Consider the following 24,670-nt stretch of genomic DNA (forward strand, 5'->3'; position numbering starts at 1 on the left):
TAATTTGCCATCAGTTATGTCCACTTTGGAGTGACTATTGTCAGAAATCTCTGAACAGAATTCCACAAAATTTGTCAGCTTCCTGGCGCAAAGTGCTTTGAAGTTTTTACAAATTATGTTAGTTCACTTTCAAATGCGGCAACCCTTGCTAGAAATAGACAAATGTTGACTACAGTTATCAGTAATAACAAAATAAGTTTGGAAACCTAATATACATGTACTTTTTAAATTTGTAAATGAGTGATTTACTTAGATTTGTACAATATGAAGGTAAGGTTATTTAAAAAATGCTGTCAATAGGTTGTGCAAATTTATTATTTGTGACATATAGTATATACCTGCTTATAAGTTGTGCATACCTGCCAAAAAACAGGCCGTGATTAGCCATTGAATACTGCACTAGCAGACCGGATCTACGTTGTTTATTCAAATGATTACTCCTAACAAATTGGATAGATCTAGATCTGCCAGCACATTATACAACAGTAGATCTGGGTGTGTGCAGCTTTGAGTTAGACTTGACTTATAAGCGACTGTATACATCAAGTTATCTTAGCACAGATAGTACAGTTTGAATATATAATCGATTGATTTATTAATTTCTTTGTTCTCATTTTTTGCAGATAATGCCATACCAATAAAATCTTGGTTTATAGATGCCACAGATACAGCGTTATTATGTTTGCTTCCAATGTTAGATGCTCTTCGGTTTTGTAATGACGTTCGTTCGGTACTCAGTCGAAATCTTCACCTACATTGTCAGTGGAAATAACATGCTGATATCATCTTCAAACTGCAGCGGTTGTCATGTTCCTTATTCATCACAGATTGATTTTTCTTCATCACATATTCATTGTGCATCTATTTTCCCTCCACACTTATAGACTAGAATAAGGATTTGTCTGATGTTGGTTTCAGATAGTAATGTTAATTGATTGTGATGTGGATAATTGACCTGATTAAATGGTGACCAAATATTTTGTGGATAAATGCTGACAAAATTATATTTCCAAACCAATAGTGATGTGAAAAATTTGTGGAATTACTTTGCAGATTTATTTTTTTCTTGAAGAAAAAAAGGAAAACCAAAAGCACGCACACAGCTGTTCATTTTATGTTTGGATTCAATTTTTGATGTTTGCCTTCAGGAAGTTGAAGAAATGCTTAAAGAAAACTTTGCAGTCATGTGACAGGATGTATAAGGAAGTTAGTAAATTTACATAGCATTTTAACTCAGTCCTTCAGATAGATCTCCACTCTGTGACTTGATTGTCACATTTGCTGCTGGAAATTGAAGAGGAAATTCACATCAATGACAATGTAGTCATCGTAGAAGAAGTTAATTTAATAGGATTAAAGACAAAAAGATATTTGTTTAGTAATCTCAAAGTATTCCCTACATAGATATTAAGCATAAATTTGTTCCCATTTTTTACATCCCAAACATTTTTTAGTAAGCACATGTTTAAAAAAAGCTGATTCTTTGATATATTAAGGGTAACAGTCAGTTTATTTGGGTGATAAAAGCGCCAATACAGTTGTCTTACTGTTGAGCCTGGCTTGTCTGCATTTAAACAGACTGATGGCTTTAGTACGTGTGTGCATGACTTATGTTTGTCCATGCACTTGATCAAGGTCACTTTTAAAGTTGTTTTTTTACCTTAAACTCATTGTTAAAGTTTTTACTTTCTTTTCTAATAAAAGTCAGGCTCAATTTATAGGGAGTTTCTCATTTTGTTAAAAATTAAATGTTTAAAAAAAAAGTGTAAGATCTACATATTGGATTGGATGAAGCCATTGGCTGGAATGTTTTAACATTGTAATATAATTTGCCTCAGGCCTCTGTGACCAAAAGAAAGATACAACTTGTCATCATTGTACAATTTATGTTATTTATCTTTGTGTCTTTTTTAGTTGTGAGTAAAAGTTAGTTGTGAACATAAACAAAACTCATGGAAATTATTGATATTTTAATTTATTTTAGCAACAGTTGTTTCAGTTTAAAAAAAGAGAGATAAAACATGAAATTTACTGTCTATTTCAGAATTTTATATCATTTTTAAAGGGGAACTAATAAATGACCAAACACTGTGCTAACTTAGTCTGAGAGCGTCTCTGCTATATCGATTTGGATTTAAGATGTCCAGTCTCATTTGCTCCAGACTATTACGATTTTAATCACAAAATCATATTTACTGAAGATGACAACAGGTTTGTTCATCTTTATTGAGTTACTGAATTGTTTTCAGTATTTCAAGTCTCTGGCATTGCTAAGTCAATGACATCTGTCATGATGACAACACAGAGTGTCGGAGCCTTTTGCTTTTTGGCTGCCGCCTTTCACCTCACCGCATTCCCACAATTGATAGCTTTTCTTTAGCCTGTTTCATAATGAAGAGTCATAGTAATGTATGGCTTGCACGGGTTGACAGGTTGAATCTTCACTCTAATGCCTATAGTCTCTGCTGACTGATTTTTATCTGGCCACCACAAGGGGAGCATATCATTTGTTTGGGTTTTCTTTCCTGTTTATTCAACCAGTTTGTTACCAACTTCATTTGTGCACAATACCTTGAGTTCTCCACCATCTATATCTCGTGTGTCAGTGGTTCTTTCCGGGTTTTTCCCAGGTTCTTCCTCCACCATTAATATTGGCTGCCATGTATAGCCTATCGTGTGCTGAAAAATAGTGTTAAACCCTACAGCAACAACAACAACCACCATCTACAGTTACCAAACTTTGTGCATGGCTTGCACTCCAAGTAAAGAAAAACCCTATGAATTTTAGTTGTAAAAAAATCGAAAGACCACAGTCATTGTGACCAAAAGAAGAAAAATGGTTTCAGTATAATTATGATAATAACTTGAGTTCTGCATCACATACCTGAACCAAATTTTATTGATAGTTAGTACTTCTGGTAAGGAAGACACTTCTGATAAGGAAGAAACCCATTAGGTTGTGGTTCTTAACAGAAGTTCATGGTTAGTGTGGCTAAAAGAAGAAAAACTGTTTCCACACATAAACATTATTCCTACATCAAATACCTGGACCAGTTTTAATGAGCTTTTGACAGAACATTTTTTAAAGACCACTTTTGTCATAACTTTATTAACCATTTTAATTTCATAGTTGTCTTGATTAAAGAAAGACAATTAACAAAGCTATTAGCCTGTGCAAGACCCATGTCCATTAAGCTTTGGTTACCAAATCTAGGAATGCAAACGCTGTCCCTTGTGTTGGGTGTCAAATTTTGGAGTTCTGCATTGGCAATCGGCTCAGATGTCATTGCTCCAAACAATCTAAATATTGTGACTTGAATGATGTCATGGACTATGTCACTAAATTAATGGAGACCCAGCTGACGAGTTGCAAAAAACATCAGCAGTTTTGCATGCTAGAATATTTATTTTTTGAAGTAAGCAGTATCTTTTTCAAAGTTGAAAATATAATTATCTTTTCTTAAGAGCAGTAATGGGTAAAAGTTGCATTATTAATGTGGCTCTAGTCCATTATTTTATAATTGTCATTTGCGTGGAGAATTTCTTGTATTTCATTATAAGGTATAAAACCCATTTCCCCACCCTATAATTACTGTTTTGAAGGACAATTTTGCTTGCAGTCCGTAACTGATTTAGAATGAATAATTACAGCAATAAACATTTTTCACTGAATCATGCTTCCAGTCTCTGGAAAGAAATGTTACCACTGCATTAAAAACTTTTACATAACACCAAGCATAAACATAAACCTTTACAAAGTTCCCTAACATGCAATATCATTTTCTTCATTTGATGGAGTTAGTAAATGGCCGTGGCACTCTCCTAAAATTTGTATCCATAATATAATTGTAAAACCAGAAGCTATGCATATGATAAATAACATGGGGTAAATTCATTAATTTATCAACATTACACACAAGCTACAAACAAAATCTGAAGCAGAAAAATTCTCAATCACAAATGTGAAAGTGTCATTATGGGTCATTTGTGCTTAGTTGATCTTAGTGGTGTATGCATCTGCAACTTTAAGTTGATGCAAAACATATGTCAAGCTGTTTCTTCATCAAAATAAATTAACTAATCATAATAAATTCGGAGTACCTTACCTTACAAATTCTGTTCTCCCAAGTTAGTAAGGATAGTTGCAATGTCTTTTGACTGGTTAATACCACACTTTCAGAGGCAGGGTGGATGGATTGCCATGAAACTTTGTAAAGATTATGGTCATCAAATCAAATCGGTGTTCCTGCAAGTTTATAAGAGTTATGGCCTTTTTTGCCTTCCAGCCAGATGCACAAGACAGAATCCTGTGAACACAACTAGTATGACAGTTTTAATTGGATTGTAATGAAATTGTATGTGTGACTGACATCAGTCAAAGATGTGCATATTGACAAGTCGCTTTCTCTATGACCTTTTGTTAAGACTTTCACCCCTTTATGTCCTACAGTTGTTGGCAGTATAAGACAGATTCCAGTCTCACATCTTTTGTATGCATCACAGTGAAACTTGATTTAAATTATGGTCATCTTTGATACACATAAAAGCTGGATGCAGTGTATGACTGTTTTGCTAATACAGTTCCAATTAGGAGTGGTTTGCTGTTTATCATCGTCATCAGATGTTGATTGGTTGATCATTTTGATTACACTTTTTTCAAAAGGGCTGTATGCTTTCTTGGACTTTAGACTCCTATCGAGCATGGAGTAGTGGTGGAATGCAGGATGTGTCATATTTATATTAGAAGATAACATACTATTCCACTTGTTTTAGCAACATAAGTGCTTATGGGTTTTCAGCTTATCAAGGTGGTAGTCAGACTAGAGTGGTTGCCAGTAAGATTGGTGTCCTTTCCCATTAAACATGAGTTACTACTTCAACACATGCTTGGAAATGAGGTCTTTTCTTATGGTCTCACAGATATTGAATTAACTTGTGTGTTTTTGTCAGTCATGGTGTAATTTTCATGGTTATTTTTATATTTATGTTGAATATTTTGCACTGTAGTCGTCTAACTTCATTATGCAATAAATTTAGAGGCATGATCTGAACAACCTGCCATATGGTCTATCGTACATTCAGCTCATCAGTACTTGACCTTGTCTATGAATCTGTCAAGTAATTTGATCTAATATTACATGTAAGAAGATTATTCCCATTTTCCCATTTAACATATTTCTCTTTTTCCTTTGGGACCACGAAACACACTTTTTGAGTCAGAAAAAAAAACCAACACTATCTGGGAATATGACAGGCGTGCACTATCCATTACAGGATCCATGCTTCATAGACCAGCATCTACATGTGCCATCAGCAATCCCAGCCCCATCACAACCTAGTACCAGATAGGATGATTCCCCATTCTCATGCACCAGGTACCCACATTGAACCTTTTGGCATTGCTTAAGTGATCACATATGTTATCATGTCCCAAAATGGACAAACTCCCAGCTTTGTTCACTGATTCTTGCACTCTACCTATCAAGTTAAGTAATTGCTTCCTTCACACGAGGTTTCCTTGCCGTCCTCTTATGACTCTGAGAACAGCATCTTTCTTCATCTCACATTGCCCAAGGAAGACCCAGCTTTCCATCAATCTCTTGATTTTCAAAACAGCCTAGGTTAAGGTATTTGGCACTGTTTTGAAAGGCAACCTCAAGTCTTGGGCACAAAAAAGACCTTTCTTTCTGCAGTGATGATCTTTTCTTAACAACTTATTTGAACAAGAAGCCAATTTTTAGAGTAGAAATGTTTATTCAGTAATACATCCCAGATGTAAAAGGCACACAGTCCCAAGCCCTAATTGGAAATGTGACATGGACTTTAGTAGAAATGGACAATTGTTGGGATTTGTCCCCAAATCCTGTATCCAAGGAGATATCTGTCTGACCACCACATTAGCAAGCAGACCTTTAACCACTTTCATTTGCTAAAACAAACCAAATTGCATTGTGAACATCTTATTTACTTGGGTGGGCTGGATTTGTGAGGTAATGGATATAATTGTTACATATTTTGACAGTATAAACAAAAGGAAACAAAACTAATTTTTGGGCCAGACCATGTTTTGTACAAACATATATTTACATTTGTGTAGAACCCATATGTGCCTGATCTGTGTTTAACAAACACAAGGAAGGTTTTATTTTTCACCATTGTTGTATGCAGATTTCATGTTTGGTGCAATGTGTCTGGAAATAAAAAAATTTATGTGGTCAGCAAAATCATCGAAGTACAGCTCTTTTTTGTAATAATTCATTTTATTGTAATGTAACTCTGGATATAACTTGGCACTGCTGTGTACCTGTGACCAAAATTAAAACTTTGTATTTTAATTAATTTATTTAATGTATGACAATATGGGTATAAAGGAAACAAGATGAATCTTTTGTGTAATCTCATGTTTCTTTTTTTATAACATTGTTTGACAAAATTTGATCATTCTTACTATATGGTGGTTTAGTACATATGCAGATCTCACTTTATTACAGTCTAGTTTATAACACTGTTCTTGATATACCATGTTTTAGTACATGTCCAGATCTCACTTTGTTGCAGTTTATTTTATAAAACACTGTTCTCACTATACCATGGTTCAGTGCATTTCAGTCAGATTTATGGACACTGATTACCAGGTTATAATGTGGGATAGCTGTACACACATTAGTTTTGCCCATTAATGCATTTATGCTTCTTTCATTTGTTAGGGATAATGTGCCCCTTGTTAAACTAAGGGAGATAATTGAGATGTAGTCTCCAAGAATCCTTTGGTATGTGATGCATATAGAACTTCTTGTATAAGTCATTTGATTTCTATATTTCACAAGCAGAGATATGTCACATTCTGATAATTTCTTGCAACAATTATATTGTATGTGGCCTTTTCTTTGTGGTGTACATGTTGCTATTACAGTTTTATCCATATGCAGTAAAATGGGCATAATTCTGTCCTAACAGTAAATGCACTTGTTAGTGTACATTGCCAAGTTATGGTGACCCCCCACCCAAAGAAAAGGCAGACAAAACAAAGATGAAGCCAAAAAAAGATATAAAGAACTTTAACAGCAACTCCATCTTTTAGGTCACCAGGTCTCAGTTCAAGTGACCTTATGTCATGACCCTTTTTTTTAGCATTCTGTGTACATCATCTGTCCATCTGCTAAATGCTTTCTTGTTAACATTCTTAGGGTTCCATTTCTGATCTGATATGTAAGCTTATATAACCAAGACCATGGATGAGGTCAAATATGAGCAACGTACATACATATTAATTAGGTGATCTTGCATCCGATCAGACTGGCTTGTGAACACTCTAGAGGCAATATTTCTAAGATTTTGATCAGGTATTGAAGCGTGTCACATCAAGATCTCAGATGAGTTTGTTTATGAGCAGTATTCATGTATATTATATTGAAGTGATCTTGCATCTGATTAACTGAGTTGATGATCACTCCAGAGGCCATATTTCAGAACAGACTTTGGTCAGACTCGGAATGTAAGCTTATCTCATCAGAATTAGTTCCTTTATGAGCAACATCCAAGCATATTAATGACATGGTCTTGCATCTTATTGGCTGAGGTTGGGAAACCCTTTAGAGACTATATTGATAGATTTTAATGAAACTTGCTATGTAAGCTTATTTCATCCAGGTCTCAGTTGAGTTCACTTATGAGTGAGAGCTGTCCATATTAGTGAAGATCCAGTGTGATGAGCTGGTGGGGATGAAACCTACAACCTGCATTTCATGAGTTCAACATCCAGCACCTTAACCACTGCTGGGTGTGTGTGTCCAATTTATGACATCATGGGTGTGGGTTTTGGGTGTGGTGAGGACAAGGACATAGTAATGCAGATTAACCTCCCTTTTAATGCAGAGTAAGTGTATATACTTTCAATGGTTGGATAATCAATAAATTCAATGATATGAATCAAAACCTAGTCCCCAGGGGTTGAACCAGGGAAGAATGCTGCTTGGATGTTCTTTTTCTGCCAAGAAAGTGATCTTGCTCATATGATCAGAAAAGATGATTTTTCACACCAACATTGATAGACAATGTAACAACTGCATCATCCAAGCTTTTCTTTCCTTTCCAAGTTTGAATGCATATGTTAATTTGCTTTCACTAGCTAATATATGTCAACTTAGCAGGTGAGCAATATCATGCCATCTTTGGCCTCTTTTAAATATAAACTGCACCCTTAAAAATAAGAGATATTTGACCTTGTCTGATGACAGGAGGCATGCTTATTACTGTTATTGGAGTTGTGGATTGCTGCATGCTTTGTCACATACAGAGAACTGTGTTTTGTCTTGTGTAAGAAAGTTATAGATAGGATTGGAAAGTGTGTTAATGATCATTATGGTCCTATATAATAAGGGTCTTAGAAGGGGTAATGATGATGGAGTGCTTGGACTAATAAAAGTGATACACATGCATTGATGTTTTCTTACTGTGAACCAGGATATTTTAGTTTTAGTAAATCTTTAAATTCATTTTCTTAGCGGAATTACATTTTATTAAATTACCAAAAGCAAAAGTAATATTTTTTATTTTTAATGATTTTACATTATCGAATCAAAACAGGTGTTGGCTTGGATGCTACCCTATTTTAAAACGAACATTCCTACGTGAGAGAATTGCAGCTGACATGGATGTTCAAATAAGATTATAGAGAAAATGTCACAGTATGTTGTAGCTGTACTTGTCACAGACTAGAAGAACATATGTAATGAAAATGGTGCCAATTTGACTTCCAATATCACCACAACAGCAGAAATCTGGAAAATCTTTTTGTTGTTGCTCTTTTCTTTGGTTGAAATGTAATATCAGCACTGTGTTTTCACCAAAAGTCTTCATATAAGATCAAGTTGGTCCTGAACAAAACATGGTGCAGATCTGATTGGTCTTGAATATAGCTGCCATCTTGAAACTCTTTTTTTATATAGCTGCTCCTTCTAAATGAAATGCATACCAACATCGCGTTTTCTACTCCTGAATAGATAGAGATGGGTATACTCATTATGATGTCTGGTTAATTTTAAATGGAAAGACTGAAGTTTTTGTCAAAAGGCTTTCATTAATTGTCTAGTTGGTCCTAAATGAACATGGGGTAAATGTTGCATCCAGTATGGCTGGCCATATTAAAAATCTTGTTATCACTGCCCCTCCTGAATGGATGGCCCTGTTGTCATGAGGTTTTCAGGAAAAGACTCTTATGATGGCAAGTTGGTCATAATATAAATGGTATCGAGAAGACCAGAGATGGTCTCAACACTGAGCAGTCAAAAAAGAAAATCTTTTCACCCAGTGGAGTGTCAGTTAATTCTTGTTTTAAAAAGAGTCATCCAGCTACTCAGCTTAATTTTGGAATACATTTGTCTCGTATTTCAAAGAATTTAAACATGACCATGATCTTTCTGTCATAGAATTTTGATGTGAACAAAAGTTTAACGAGTATTAATTGACTTGCCAGATTTCATAATATTTTGTGGTTTCTGGTATGTATGTATAGCACAGTCATTTGTGGTTATGTTATAAGTACATGTATAAGTCTGATACAGACCTGCAGTAGATTATGTTATGGCAGATCTGGGTCTATGCTGCTTGTGCCTGACATGGGAGGTATACAGGGAAAATCAATATTTGTTGCTGAAACAGAATTTTGGGGTAGTATACCCTGAACTCTACTGGTACATGAAACAGTGCTTCTAATTATGGTACATACTTATGTACCGTAAATACTCACAAGTTCTCTCCTACGGAAAACCACACAATTCCAGATGTCTTGTCACATAATGCACTTGCAGATCTGGGCTTGTAACGTTTGCATGGGACCCAGCTTCAAAGTGAGTATAAAAGTTGCGTAACTACTGAAGTAGTGGAGCCTATGGGGTTGAAATGGTAGTGCAAAAAAACTTCAGTTTGGTACAAGGTTTATAACATTTACAGAAAAATGACACTTGTTCACTATTGAAATTTCGTAAGCAAAACAGCTAAAGCTCAAAGGTCCAAAATTCCGATATTGTAAATTGAATTAGAGTATCATTAGAATAAAACAGTTTTTCAAGTTTTAGCTCTGTTCAAATTTTCCAGCTGTCAATGACACGTACACTCCACATATTGTATCAGATTTGATGGTCACAATCTTTAGTTGCAGATATTTACTAATGATGTTGAGAATACAGGAATTATTCTTAAGCAGGACACAAACGTGTCTTGACATGCCACAATTTTCTTGACAGATAATTGTCTCTCAAGACAACCTGTTTTTCAGAAGAGGTTATAATATTATATTACTAACTGATCTATGTAATACAAGTTTGGTCTCAAGACATTTTTTATCAGGTTTGCCAGATGTTCTATACCACTAAAAGGAGTGGATATGTTCAATACCACTAAAAGGTTTGGATATGTTCTATACCACTAAAAGGAGTGGATATGTCCTATACCACTAAAAGGAGTGGATATGTTCAATACCACTAAAAGGAGTGGGATATGTTCTATACCACTAAAATGAGTGAATATGTTCAATACCACTAAAAGGAGTGGATATGTTCTATACCATTAACAGGAGTGGATATGTTCAATACCACTAAAAGGAGTGGGATATGTTCTGTACCACTAAAATGAGTGGATATGTTCAATACCACTAAAAGGAGTGGGATATGTTCTATACCACTAAAAGGAGTGGGTATTCAGGCATGAAATTTGGAATGTTTGATTCTAAGTTAAAGTGAGCAGAATTGTTCAAGTCTAGATATGCTTGGGAATTCAGTATCCAGCCAATAGCTTACACATCAGTATATATCTCAGAATATATGTACAGTGCTAGCAGGTCTGTACAACTTAAATGATATGGACCATATTGTCTGGTGGTATATTTTTTTTACTTTTGTGAAAAAATGTTGGGTTTGAATATTGAAAGTAATGTTTTCACCTTTCTTTTACATTTTTTGCATTGACCATCACTTGTTTCTGATACTGATAATGTGAGAGAGAATTTTCACTTCTTCGACATTATGGTTATGTGAGTCAGATTAACCATAAGCGTAAGAGCAATATATAGTATACTGTTGAGGTACATATAAGTAGATCCACTCACAAACCACCTTAGCTGAAGTGGACTTTATTGTCTCATGGTATAAGTGTCTAATTTTAAAGATTTTGTTTATGATTCTCAGGAGCGTCAGTGCTTGTCATCACTTGTCAGGTTTGGCACTCAATTCATATGGAGATATGAAAGACATGGTCAAAAAGTCAAAGTTTAAGGCAAGAACAGTCTGTATAAAAGCTGTTCAGAATGCTATAATGGGGGAAAATTAATTGTTTAGTTTAATCTTCAGCTGCAGCTTTGCAGCAAGTGTGCAGTCATCGAGCTGGGCACTAAAATCCATACAGAGACATGAAATATACCATAACTCACTGATATAAAAGTCATATATCAAAGTTCAAGGTTATAAGTTGTTTTTTTTTTTAATGCACTCTATGCACTCCTTTAGTGTGCCATGTGAGGCGTAGTGGTACACTGTACCTCCATTCCAAAATGAAATGGGAATACCCAGAATTGCCTGGAATTATTGATTGCTTTCATAATTACTTAGGAATTACTAGTACAGTCGACTCTCCTTACAGTGTTTTAGCCATATCATCTCGGTTACAAATCTGTCAATTTAATGATCATGCCTTTGATTGAAATGAGTTATTGCCCTTGTTTTTATTATTGTCAAACCAGTGAAATATAGATAAGAATGAATCAGAATATAAATATATGCTTCATGTTGAATAGGATTGCAATTATTTTTCTTATTAATCTTGTACATATATTTCTGCATTTTGTTTCCACGAATAGAATGTATATATAATACTTCGGACTGCTGACATATTTTTCTTACAAGTAAATCGAAAGGAAAGACTATCATTAGAAATAATTAATCAGTGTCATTTAGTGGGATTTACTTTTAAAATGAAATACTTTTTACTTGGAAACTGGCTGTCAGAATTGGAAGCTGAGTGTTCTGTTCCTAAAGATCAAATTTATTAATGAACATGTTTGTGCTCATGAATTTTATATCAACCCAAATATTTGTTGTAATAAATGTGTTGTAAAGAGAGTTGACTGTATTTAATTTGTATACTGTAACTGTAACAATTAGTAAATCAGTCGAATACGAGTCAAATGTCCATTTACAGTCCTGTTGACATAAGTTTTTTATTGTTATGGAGGAAACTTACAGCCATGTAATTATTTTACATGACAAAGAAAATGGTTTTTCAGTTGTAGTTTTATTTACATTGATTCTTTGAAAAAATGTAAAACTATGAAATATAATCTCTATTACAGTGGATGTAGAGTTAGATATAGGTATGTTTTGTAAACTAGAAACTGAATAGTGTAGTACAGTCTGTCCAGTTCATAAATTGATAATAATGCATGTATATACCATCTTGGATTACTGGGGAGGAAACGGTGAATAAATGCTGCTTCTTTAACCCCATGATGTGGAAATATTGGATGTTGATCAATTGAGAGGCCACTTTAAATTGAGATTTATTGGGGGAGGGGTAAATTTGATAGTTATTACAGTATTTGGGGTTTTATGGCAATTTTGAAAGTGGAAAACTTCAAAAATACATCATAGAACCTTGTAAATCTATCAAATATTGTCTTTGTACTTACAGAGAAGTTTTTATGGTACAAAAATTTGAGAAAATAATGAATACTCATTTCAGAAGGAAATTAATTGGGAATTTTTTGTATAAATAGTCTTCGAGGCAGTCCATGTAGATGATAACATCATTTTTACAAGCAAAACAATAAGAAGAACAGTTTGAAAAAAATCTCAGATTGAGAATTAAAATGTGAAGTTGTTAGTGAAACTGGGGTCAGGACCACAAGTACAATGAATGATAATATTGTAATTTAATAATAGGATAGATAGATTTTCTGCATGATCTTATGTAGAATTTATAATTCATCATCTTTATGCAAAGGTACATGAATAATGTCACTAACAGTACAGGGCCTTATATAAACAAAGGGACATGAATAATTTCATTTACAGTACAGGGCCTTATACAAACAAAGGGACATGAATAATGTCACTAACAGTACAGGGTCTTGTACAAACAAAAGGCCATGAATAGTGTCACTAACAGTACAGGGCCTTATATAAACAAAGGGACATGAATAATTTCATTTACAGTACATGGCCTTATACAAACAAAGGGACATGAATAAGGTCACTAACAGTACAGGGCCTTATACAAACAAAGGGACATGAATAATGTCACTAACAGTACAGGGCCTTGTACAAACAAAGGGACTTGAATAATGTCACTAATAGTACAGGGTCTTATATAAACAAAGGGACATGAATAAGGTCACTAATAGTACAGGGCCTTATACAAACAAAGGGACATGAATAATGTCACTAACAGTACAGGGTTTTGTACAAACAAAGGGCCATGAATAGTGTCACTAACAGTACAGGGCCTTGTACAAACAAAGGGACATAAATAATGTCATTTAACAGTACATGGCCTTATACAAAGGGACATGAATAATGTCATTTTTGGTACAGGACCTTGTACAAACAAGGGGATATGAAATAATGTCACTATCAGTACAGGGTCTTGTACAAACCAGGGGAAATGAAATAATGTCACTATCAGTACAGGGTCTTGTACAAACCAGGGGAAATGAAATAATGTCACTATCAGTACAGGTCTTGTCATCTATTGATGCATTGTAAATAATTGGAGTTGGGTAGAAGAACATAACTTTTTCTGTGCTTCACAATATTTCATACTTGTCATAGAAATTGAATTACTAGTGTGGTTTTTTAAAAATAGATTTATATCATAGGGACCTATGGTTTGTGCTGAAGCCATTTTGGTTAAATGTGATAAATGTTTCATTAATATTGTTTGATTGCAAAGAAATATGACTAATAATTTACTACTTCAGGAATGGATCAAATTACCTCAGTATCATTTTTCATGAAATGTTTGTAATCAAATAAAATGTCCTTATTATTTCTGTCAATTTAAAAAAGATTTGTGTCTTAACTGTAGGGATGTTTTAAAGTTAGGTCTTCATGTTCTAATAAACAAGATGCAGAATACTTTGAGGAAAAAATGATATTCGAATGTATTTATTTAATAAATGTGTTCAGTTTTTCACACACAAACTTAATAGCTTGAAGTCCAGAAAAGAAAGATGCTATGTGTTGAAAGTGGTGATATGTTATATATTACCAGTACAAACTAGTAGACATTATACTGTACAAATCATTGCACGGCGTTTGACTGCTATCTGAGTCATACAAAGTTTTGATTTGACACAGAATGCAAAGCTGTATACATCTGCATGCACTTAGTACTCCCTTGCCAAGATTCAAAACAATGTTATAGTAGGATTTCGGGCTGGCGGTTAGACTGGTCCACTATCTTGTACATATAGGAGGTAGCTACAAGGGTGCAGGGAACCAGACTAGCTGGTGGGTTAGACTGGTCCCCAGTCACACTCACACATATAGGCCGTAGCATAGCTACGGGACACACGGTACTAATTGTATGGAAAAATGTGAACCAGCCTGGAAATGGGTGAAGATAAAATAGAGCATATTTAGGTTTGGGTGGCCAGGATTGGTTGATAATGAAAGTAATTTTGTAGGAGAAAGAATCTTTTGAGAGCTTATCCTAGTTGTAACTGCAAAACAAGAGACATTGTTTTCTTGATGGAGTTTCAATCCTTAAACAGTCTTGAGCTTGGAACACTCTACTGAAATTAGCACTTGCCTGTTTGATGTGAAATTGAAAGCACATGTTTGAAAAGTATTTAATTCCTTAAGATGCCTCGGCTCATATCCATTTCTCTACACAGAAGGATTATGCGACGGCAGATTGGGTCCATGTTTTTGTGCAGTCGGACTTATGAGTATATACGGTGTCATAAATTTTGTGTGTGTGTGTGGATTGTTTATGTTTAGAAGATAGTACAGTTTGCATAAAGTGGAGTAGAAAATGTTAATTTGAGTTTGACGATGTTTCTTCTCCAAGATGCAGATGCTGTTTTTGTCACGGATTAAATATACCAGGCAAAAAATTACTTTTAATTTGTGAACCTGGAATATTTGTTTTGCCATGTTATCTTAATTACCCCCCCCCCCCCGAAAAAAAAATGTCACATTCATTAATTCAGGATCACCAGTCCTTTGGAGCATCATCCCTTGCTTTGTTGATACACTTGCTACAATTTTCTTAAATTGACTAATTATTTTATTGAAAGTTTAAACATTTTCTTTTAAATTATCCAGCCTCATTAAAAGCTGTCATTTTGGTCTTTTTATTAATATAAAGAATTTTTACCATCTGACTGATGTTCATTGACTAAAAATGGAAAATATTCATTGTTTCTGAGTTATGTTGACTGCAAAGCACGACCTTATAGTATAACCTAATCCTAAAGTCAGAGAGAATAGCAATACGTTGGATCACCAAGCCCATGCTTTCTAACCCGTTTGTCTCATGCGGCCAAGTCCTTCACATTTTGGTGCCCGCGGTTATGGAGGCAGTCCTTTTGAAAGTATGCATTTCAATTAATATGTACAATTATTGATAAGGAACTGCGGCCCGCGACAAGGTATTTGTTGACTCGGCAAGTGTATAGGTCTGACACTTCTACACACACACACACGCACCCACATACACTTGTCAGTTTCATTTAACCTGAATTTTGTAATGTGCCTTCGGTAATGTACCTTCTGCATTAATTTTCTAGGTGGGGACCGCGAGTGGCCGAGTGATCTTTAAAGTTCACGGCCTTCTCATCTCAGTCCGCATGGGTTCGAGTCTAGGACTCGGCCAATGTGGTTATGTGAGTAACCCTTCCAGTAGCTTCCCTTTGGTCGGTGGTTCTTCCCGGAATCTTCCTCCACTAGATAACAGGCCGTCATGTATGGCGTATCGTGTGCAGAGAAATGGCATTAAACCCACAAGAAGAAGTTAAATCAGGTTATTCATTTGTTGACTAGTAGATGGATGGCCGTGGATATCAAGTGTTCGGCAATGTGCTATGGCCGTGCTATATGGGTGTTCAGCACTGTGTTATGCTCATGACCGTGCTATATCAGTGTTCACGACTCTGCTGTGCTCATGGCCGTGCTATATCAGTGTTAAGGACTGTGCTATGCTCATGGCCGTGCTATATCAGTGTTCAGCAATGTGCTGTGCTCATGGCCGCCGAGCTATATCAGTGTTCAGGACTGTGCTATGCACATGGCAACGAAAAAGATACTTTACCTGCATCACTCTGCGCCATTATCGCTAATAATCGACTCTGCTATCTGGCGATTTACTACCCAGTTTTGGATATTATCTCTATGCCAACCAACTCTGAGGTCACGTCTGAAATGGAAGAACTTACAACGTGCAAAACTACGCACCTCCGAAAATGAATATTTGACAACGAAAGTGTTCCATTAAGCATCAGCAATTTTACGCTTTGCAAACAGACATATCAGCGCGCATATTTCTGGAAAGAATTGTGCTTAGTTTAAAATTACTTCCAAGAGATACGTTAGATTTGACTTCAGTAAGTTATATAAAAAAACAAAGTAATTGGGACAGATGTTTGGAATTAACCTGTAAGTTTTCCTTGCAGTTGGCAATCCCATAATGCCTGAATAAAAGTGATCAGTTGTTTTTAGAAATATAAAAAAACACATAAGAAAAGCAATTTTAAAAAACGGAACTTTTGAAATTTGTGCCAGCATTTACTGCTTTGTCCTATGCTGTTACTGTCCAAGTTTAAATATGTCACTTATGGACTTGTGAAACAAGTCAGTTACAGTGTGTGAAACAAGTGGTTGAGCACGTCCTACCTACCGTACACTTTCAGTGGAATATTCCTTTAAATTTTCTTCGATTTAAGCATAGTGGATTTTAGAACAGTAAGATATTTAGCGGTCTTTGACCAACATTTTCTGTTAACTTTATCACTTGTCAAATTCAAAAACTGATTTTTAACCCTTTCTCACATTTTTGTCAAGTAAATAGGACAAGCATTGCTATTCTTTAGTTTTGAACTTATTGTAACTATGTTGTATAGCAAAACAACATTTTATTAGATTAATGAATTTTCCAGCAGGGGTCGCTGTGTGATCTCCTCTGTAAATTCAGGATGCGATATGACTTTTGTGTACGTACTTCACCCAGTGATTAGAACAAGAAGTGAATACTAAATGAATCAAAGATATATTTGTCTTGAGACTTTTTTTTAGTCTACTTACACCTAGCATACACATTCTATTACCCTGTCACCCTACCCAGCCATTCTCATCTCTGTCGTATATATTGGCGTGGAATATTGGATGCCTCTGAGGCAGGGGGTGGACAAACTGCGGCCCGCCAAGGGCTTTCAAGCGGCCCGCCAAGGGTTTTCATGCAGCCTAGGAACAAGTCGTCATTCGCACTGACTCTGTTTATGTTACTCTGTTTATCAAATAAATGTGCTTCTTTTGAGTTGAAGTTTTCAAATTAACAACATATTAACAACTGAAAATTAATTAGATGTTATTTCGAAAAACCTTTTGTTTTTGCTATTTCAAATATTATTTTACTTAATGAACTATGCGGATCGCAACAAGGTGTACATTTGTGTATGCGGCACTTGCACTGGAAAGTTTGCCCACCCCTGCTCTAAGGTAAACTTTAAATTGATGGTGATATTCGGATGAAACTTTGCAACGGCACAGATTACGATTGGATAATGTGTAATGTGCCATAGACAAATCCCTGATTCGAACGTTAAATGGTGACTGCAAAATTTGACCCCGCTTCTATGGCAAGGACGTAACGCTCGAAGTAAAAGGAACATTTTATTAAAGCATTACTCCGCTTCACGTCATTGTTGACGTGACATGTGAAATTTGGGTCTGACCTCGTGTTTACTGGGAAAATTTTGAACTGCATGTAATAACTTTTTTAAAACTTTACCTCACTAGACATCAAAACTGGATGATGTACTTTTACCTTTCTCAAGTACATTGCTCAAAGTTTAAGATCATAAACAAGAAGTCAAATATAGAAAGAAAGAAATGTGAATATAACATTATTTAAGCACCAACTGACCTCTGGAACTGCAGCTTGCGCTTAGTTGATACAGTTGCTTCAGTGGCTTGCAGTAATTGCCCGATTTTTTTAAAATAATTTTTTGGTGAATCTAATTCAAAATTGTCATTGTTAATATAAGATGTGAAATTCTGGTGACATTTTGTGTGACTTTGATAACACACCTGTTTTTGTTGTTGTTGTTGTAGGGTTTAACGCCATTTTTCAGCACACGATAGGCTATTCATGGCGGCCAGTATTAATGGTGGAGGAAGAACCCGGGAAACCCCAGGAAAAAAACACCGACCCACGAGAAGCAACTGGCAAGCTTTCTCACATACCTACGTTGGCTGAATCCGAGACTCGAACCCACGCAGACAGAGGTGAGATGGCAGTGATCCGTAACGGAGAGCGCTTTAGACCACTCGGCCACTGTTCTGCTTTTCGTACTGTGTCAAAACTTTAAATAGTTATCATTCCCAGAGAGTTGGTTGTATAACCCAGGTTATGAAGCAACGTCATATAACACACCGGGACCATATGGGAGACGATCCTTCATTGGTGGGGTGGGGGCATATTGTAACCCTTTGATTACTGACTATGGTTTATATATCATGTGTTGATTCGATAGTCCATGAGTATGATAGCGTGGTAGACTCGATAGGCCATGAGTATGATAGCATGGACTCGATTGGCCATGAGTGTGATAGCATGGTGGACTTGATAGGCCATGTGCATGATAACATGGTGGACTCTATAGGCCATGAGTGTGATAGCATGGACTGGATAGGCCACGAGTGTGATAGCATGGAATTGACAGGCCATGAGTGTGATAGCATGGTGTACTCGACAGGCCATGTGTATGATAGCATGGTGGACTCTATAGGCCATGAGTGTGATAGCATGGACTCGATAGGCCATCAGTGTGATAGCATGGTGGACTCGATAGACCATGAGTGTGATAGCATGGTGGACTCGATAGGCAATTAGTAGGATAGCGTGGTGGACTCGATAGGCCATGAGAATGATAGCGTGGCATCGATAGGCCATGACTTTGAAAGTTTGGACTCGGATTAGGTGTTTAATTTAGACCATACGGATCTTTGAGCGCATTCAGTCCAAGGGGAAGATGTTAAAATTTGGATTCTCTTAATGATATATTAATGTTCATATTGTATATCACTGTATTTCCTTGAAATTTCTTAAATGTGTGAAGCGCGTGCATTTTTGTTGTTGATTGGTCCTTTAAAATTGATTCACTACATGTTATTGCTGTTCTTGTGTGATGCATTTTTGTGGGGTCTAACGTCGGGGTAAAATATGAGGTCATCCCACTCTTGTATGCGTAACAAATCCTCGCCATATCGTATAGAACTCCGTTTTTGTTTAAGCTTAAACTTTCCCAAATGTATGAACAGCGAATACTTTTGATGCTGATTCATTTCCAAACTTACCACAATACAAAAAGCTCCTGCACTGCTGTTTAGGGGATTAATCTTCGAGCACAAACGGTTTTTGTTACATTTATGTGCATGAAATTATCAAAGAATGAATTACTTATGCTCTAAAATTCTATATTCTTTTAATCCCACAAAAATTACTGCCTTTTGCGTCAAGTGCGCTCGATGCTGCATCTACATTTAGGATACCTTTGCATTTAGGATAGGTAAGTGTACAAGTGCATCTAGCTACATGCAAAACGTCATCGACCTTCTGGTGGTGTTTGGATGATAATGTTCGAGTAAAAAGGTCTTCGAATTTCTCGCAAGTGCACTGACTCGCTGCGTTATCTACCTCATGTTCTTGCCGACTGTTAAGATTGGTTCTTTTCAAGCAGTAAGACTTCACTCGACATATACATAATTACTTTCTGTGAGTAGGTAAGGGGGGGGGGGAGGTAATAGAAACTGATTCCAGAGGAATACAATGACCCCTCTGCATACATTCGTAAAGTGCAAGCACATTAATGAATCACAGGAAGCCGTCTTTAACTGAGTTTGCGTCAGAACGATAGTGGTAGCAAGGTCTTTCAGATAAAATTAGAATAATCATTTATGTTAGGGATAACATTCTCAGATTTTTTTGGGAGACGAATATTTGTAAGGAAAAAACAAAATGAGATTAGTTGGACGACTCTCGTTATTTGAGCTTTGCGCCTATTTCGGCATAATTAGAAACCTCTCAAGGTTTGATTTTCATTATATTTTGTGGTGCATGAGAGAAATAAAAGAGACACAAAGATTTAGAATTTAAACCATCGTACACACGCACACACAAGTGTGTGTTGTATCTCCAAACCGATGATCTCACTTGTGTTCCCTTAATTGATATATTGTTCCCAGGTTCTCAAATGCGCAGAATAAAGTGTGTGTGTGTGCGTGCGTGTATATATATATATATATATATATATATATATATATATATATATATATACACACACACACGTCACATCACATCACATCACACGGCAAATAGCAGTCTTTCTCCATTGCATTGGATCATAAAGTTCGTGTTTTTATAGGGGGTGGGGGATTCGTGTAGATTTCTTTCTCACAGGATTATACCTACAAAAGAAAAAGAGACAAGAATAAAGAGTGGGCATTTCCCAAACTATTCCGTAGTGAAAAAGGGTTTTTAAAACAATGACAACTTTAAAGAACGCAAGGCGGAATATTATGTACGCCATGTTATTATAATTGTGATTTTATTACCTATTCATACGAATGTACATGCATACTGTTCCACATGTATTTAGTTCTATCTCAGTCAATATTTTATTCCTTTGTTGTAATTATCTTGATAATTATCTTCTTTCTTACCTGTTTCACCTACGCTGAGAGTTGCACAGAGATGGATAGTCTACCTGTTATGTTTACAAGTAATATTATTATTCATTTTATTATTTTTTATTCCAAGCACCAATAATCATACCCACACGCTATACTTCGCATTCAAGAAAATAAAATTAATAAAAAGATGAGCCACGAACCATTTAAGTTGTTTAAAAAATATGCATTCTACGCAAATTCTCAAACAACCGCCATTTTTTACCCTATGCCACACCCCTAGTATCCATTGAATTTACAAAGAAACAACGAGGCCACCATGTAACTGTCAGACAAATATATGGTGAAAACGATCCAACGACCCACAATCTTACCTTGTTTTAATAAGAAAAACTATCCTACACATTTTTAAACTCACCACCATAAAAAAAAAATCCATATAAATGCGTGAGTGGGACTTTCTGAAGAACTTCTTTAACAGTCTGACAAATGTCAGTAGACTTAACAATTTCAGACATAAACCTCCTAATAGAAACATTTAAATAATATGTCCTCATTCAGAGTTATAATTCCATTTACTTCAAAACTAAGTAACAATTATTTTAAAAAAATATGAAAATATAAAGTCAACTTACCACTGCTCGGCTGAAAAGAGTTGAGAGAGGTTAGCGGCCTCTTAATTTTGGGTTGTTACTTCTTTTTTCTCTTTATTTTTAAATTGTTTTCTGTAAAGTATTCAAAATAGCATTAATTTTCAGTTCATGTAGCTTTGAATCAATTATTAGATAGAGAAATAATTGATTTTAGAATTTAAATACTAACCAGCAACACAACTTATTCATAAGTAGTGAAGGGGGACGATTCAGCCTCAATGGGAATTAGCATTACAGACCCCCCTGGGACTGTTTAGCCTCAGTGGAAATTTAACATGGACGAAAAATCGTGGGACTGTTTAGCCTCAAGGGGAATTGAATATGGGAATAAACAGGGTGGGACTGTTTAGCCTCAAGGGGATATGAACAATGGGAAAAATCGTGGGACTGTTTAGCCTCAAGGGGAATTGAACAATGGAAATTGAACATGATGGGACTGTATAGCGTCAAAGGAATTTAAACAGGGTGGGACTGTATAGCCTCAAGGGAAATTGAACATGGGATTTTAAAAAAAAAAAAAAAAAAATTAAAAAGTAAAAAATAATAAAAAAAAGGGTAGGCAATCGAAAGTCAATCTCTTTTCGAGAAATGTGGGTGGCCCTGAAAAGGGCCTTTGGGTTTCTTCTTCTTCTTCTTTTATTTCCTCCACTTCTTCATCCATCCCCTTATCTTTTCTAATAATCCTTTCTTCTTCTTTATATCTGACTCCGGTAACCAGTCAGGATGGCCCAACTCTCTAAACTTCGTCTGTATCTTCATCCAATTGTTGTTAAGCCTCTCAAACTCTTCCTTTTTTCTTTTTGTTTTCCTCATCTTTTCGGTAACCAGTCGGGATGGCCCAACTCTCTAAACTTCGTCTGTATCTTCATCCAATTGTTGTTAAGCCTATCAAACTCTTCCTTTTTCTTTTTGTTTTCCTCATCTTTTCTTTCTTCCCTCCATCTCTCTTTAATCTTCTCTACTTCTTCCTCCATTACTTTTCTCATCAGATCTTCCCCTTTCTTCATCTTGTCCAACCCCCATTTTACATTCCTCCACTCTGTCCAGTACAATATCTTTTCTAGGAAGCACCGGACTTGGATGACATGATCCAGTGCTTCCTTCAAACTTCCCACTCTGAAGTAAGGTGGGTTAATGAAGCCTCTTGACTTATTGACTTCTTCTTCTATCATCCCTGCTATGATATCTCTTGCTGTCTTTAGGCCTTGAACTTGACTGGTTACCAAGTCTTTCATATCTCCATGCCTCCATTCCTCTTCTATTCTTCCTACAACATATTCTACATCCATTATCCAACAATAGATGTCTCTCAATAGATTAAATAAAACTGATACTTGAGTCATTTTGTCTCAGTTATTCCTTAGAATGGTTCCAACATCAAACTTTGTGGTTTCTTATAGTGAAAGCGCGGACGTGATGGAAAACATCCCCCTAAGACATAAAATTGATATTACCTAGATCATGACCAAACGACGCGCGGACGTGAAGGAAAACATCCCCTACTTTTCTCATTTCATATGATCTACTATCCACATACGTGAAACAGCAATAAACTAACCAAAATCTACCATTTACACAAACCAAGCATCAAAATCAAATCCTATTAAAACCCCTAATCTACTATCCACACACGCAAAGCATTAAAATGAAACCCTAATCTACTATTCACACTAACCTATGCTAGCCCTTATTAACACACAGTCATATACATTAACTTATACACTCACACAATGAAAAAGAGTCAGTGTTTATATTCACACTACTCTACATACACACATTGGCAAATCGATTGTTATTTCTTTTCTAGAGTAGTGGGTAGCCCTGAAAAGGGCTGTTTGTTTTTGAACTCCAGTGACACCTGGTTAATGATAGCACCTTCCAGGCCTGGCACCACACACACATCTTCTTCCAAAGTCTCCTTTTACTTTTTTTCTTGAAAGCGCAGAGGGAGGATGATTGGCTTCAGCACCCCAATCCTCTGTCTCTGGTATCTTGTAAGCCATCCTCTCTCCTATTTTCTTTTCCTCCTCTTCCCTCTGTCTTCTCTCCTCCTCTTCCTTCTTTATTCTTTCCTCTTCTACTATGGCCTCCGCGGCCAGTTAATTTAACAGGCGCCTGACATATTCCAGATGTATCTGGAGTTCAAGAAGTTTGCTTATTCTGGTATTCATTGTCTTGTTAACGAATGAACAGGGTAGCTAGACTGCCCAGCGAGTTTCAATTTATACTGAAAGTACGGACGTGATGGAAAACATCCCCCTAAAACAAAGTTGATCTTACCTAGATCATGACCAAACAACGCGCGGACCTAAAAGAAACACTCACTTTTTTATACTGCCCATTACTAATTTAAAAATTTTCATTAATCATTTCAATATACTATCCACATACGCAAAGCAATCAAACCCAAAATCTACTCTCCCCACACGTCAAACAGCAAAAAAAACATGATCTTAATCTACTATCCACACCAACGTACGTGAGCACTTACAAACACACAATCCTATACACAAACACATACCCTCACACTATAAAAAAGAGTCGGTGTTTATATTCACACTACTCTACCTACACACATTGGCAAATCGATTGTTATTTCTTTTCTAGAGTATTGGGTAGCCCTGAAAAGGGCTGTTTTGTTTTTTGTTTGCTATGGCAATCTTTTCGTTTCTAAGAATGCCACGTCCTCTGAGGATAGACTTTCTGACGATAGGTCTGCTTCTTCGGAAAGAGAAGAAGAACTCTTTGGTGTCGATACGACAATCGACAAAGCCTCTGTCAGGTTAAGGTTGCTGCTGCTGCTGTTGTTGTTGCTGTTGCTGCTGTCTCTGAAGTCTGTACTTCTCTGTCCATTCTTCTTTCTCCCTGTTCACTTCTTCTCTGAAGAGCTCTTCTATCAGGTCTTCAGTGACTTTTAACATTCTCACATTCTCTATCTCTTCTGGCTTCGGTATCAGACTGTGTCTGACCCTATGCAAATTCACGTAGGCTTCGTTTAGCTTAGCTACTTTGGAGCACATCTTCATAGGAGGATGAGTCGACAATGGATGGTTAGACGGGAAACTACCCCGGTTCTTAAAGTCAACGCGCGGACGTGAAGGAAAACATCCCTCTACG

The 24,670-nt window shown here is 36.1% G+C and overlaps 1 protein-coding gene across 1 annotated transcript in view; it reads left to right on the plus strand.

Annotated features, from left to right (window-relative positions):
* The window catches only part of LOC149781876 (CTD nuclear envelope phosphatase 1-like), a 66,517-nt gene extending 49,257 nt beyond the window's left edge, over nt 1-17,260 (plus strand). Inside the window, exon 7 of the mRNA XM_089936070.1 lies at nt 624-17,260. Coding sequence (XP_089792196.1) covers nt 624-772 — 149 coding nt within the window. The 3' untranslated portion in view covers nt 773-17,260. The remainder of the gene's footprint in view (nt 1-623) is intronic.
* Nucleotides 17,261-24,670: the final 7,410 nt, after the last annotated feature.

This window comes from Sinohyriopsis cumingii, chromosome 15 (genome assembly GCF_028554795.1).
Source record: "Sinohyriopsis cumingii isolate HCF-2022 chromosome 15, ASM2855479v2, whole genome shotgun sequence".
In the NCBI taxonomy this organism is placed as follows: domain Eukaryota; kingdom Metazoa; phylum Mollusca; class Bivalvia; order Unionida; family Unionidae; genus Sinohyriopsis; species Sinohyriopsis cumingii.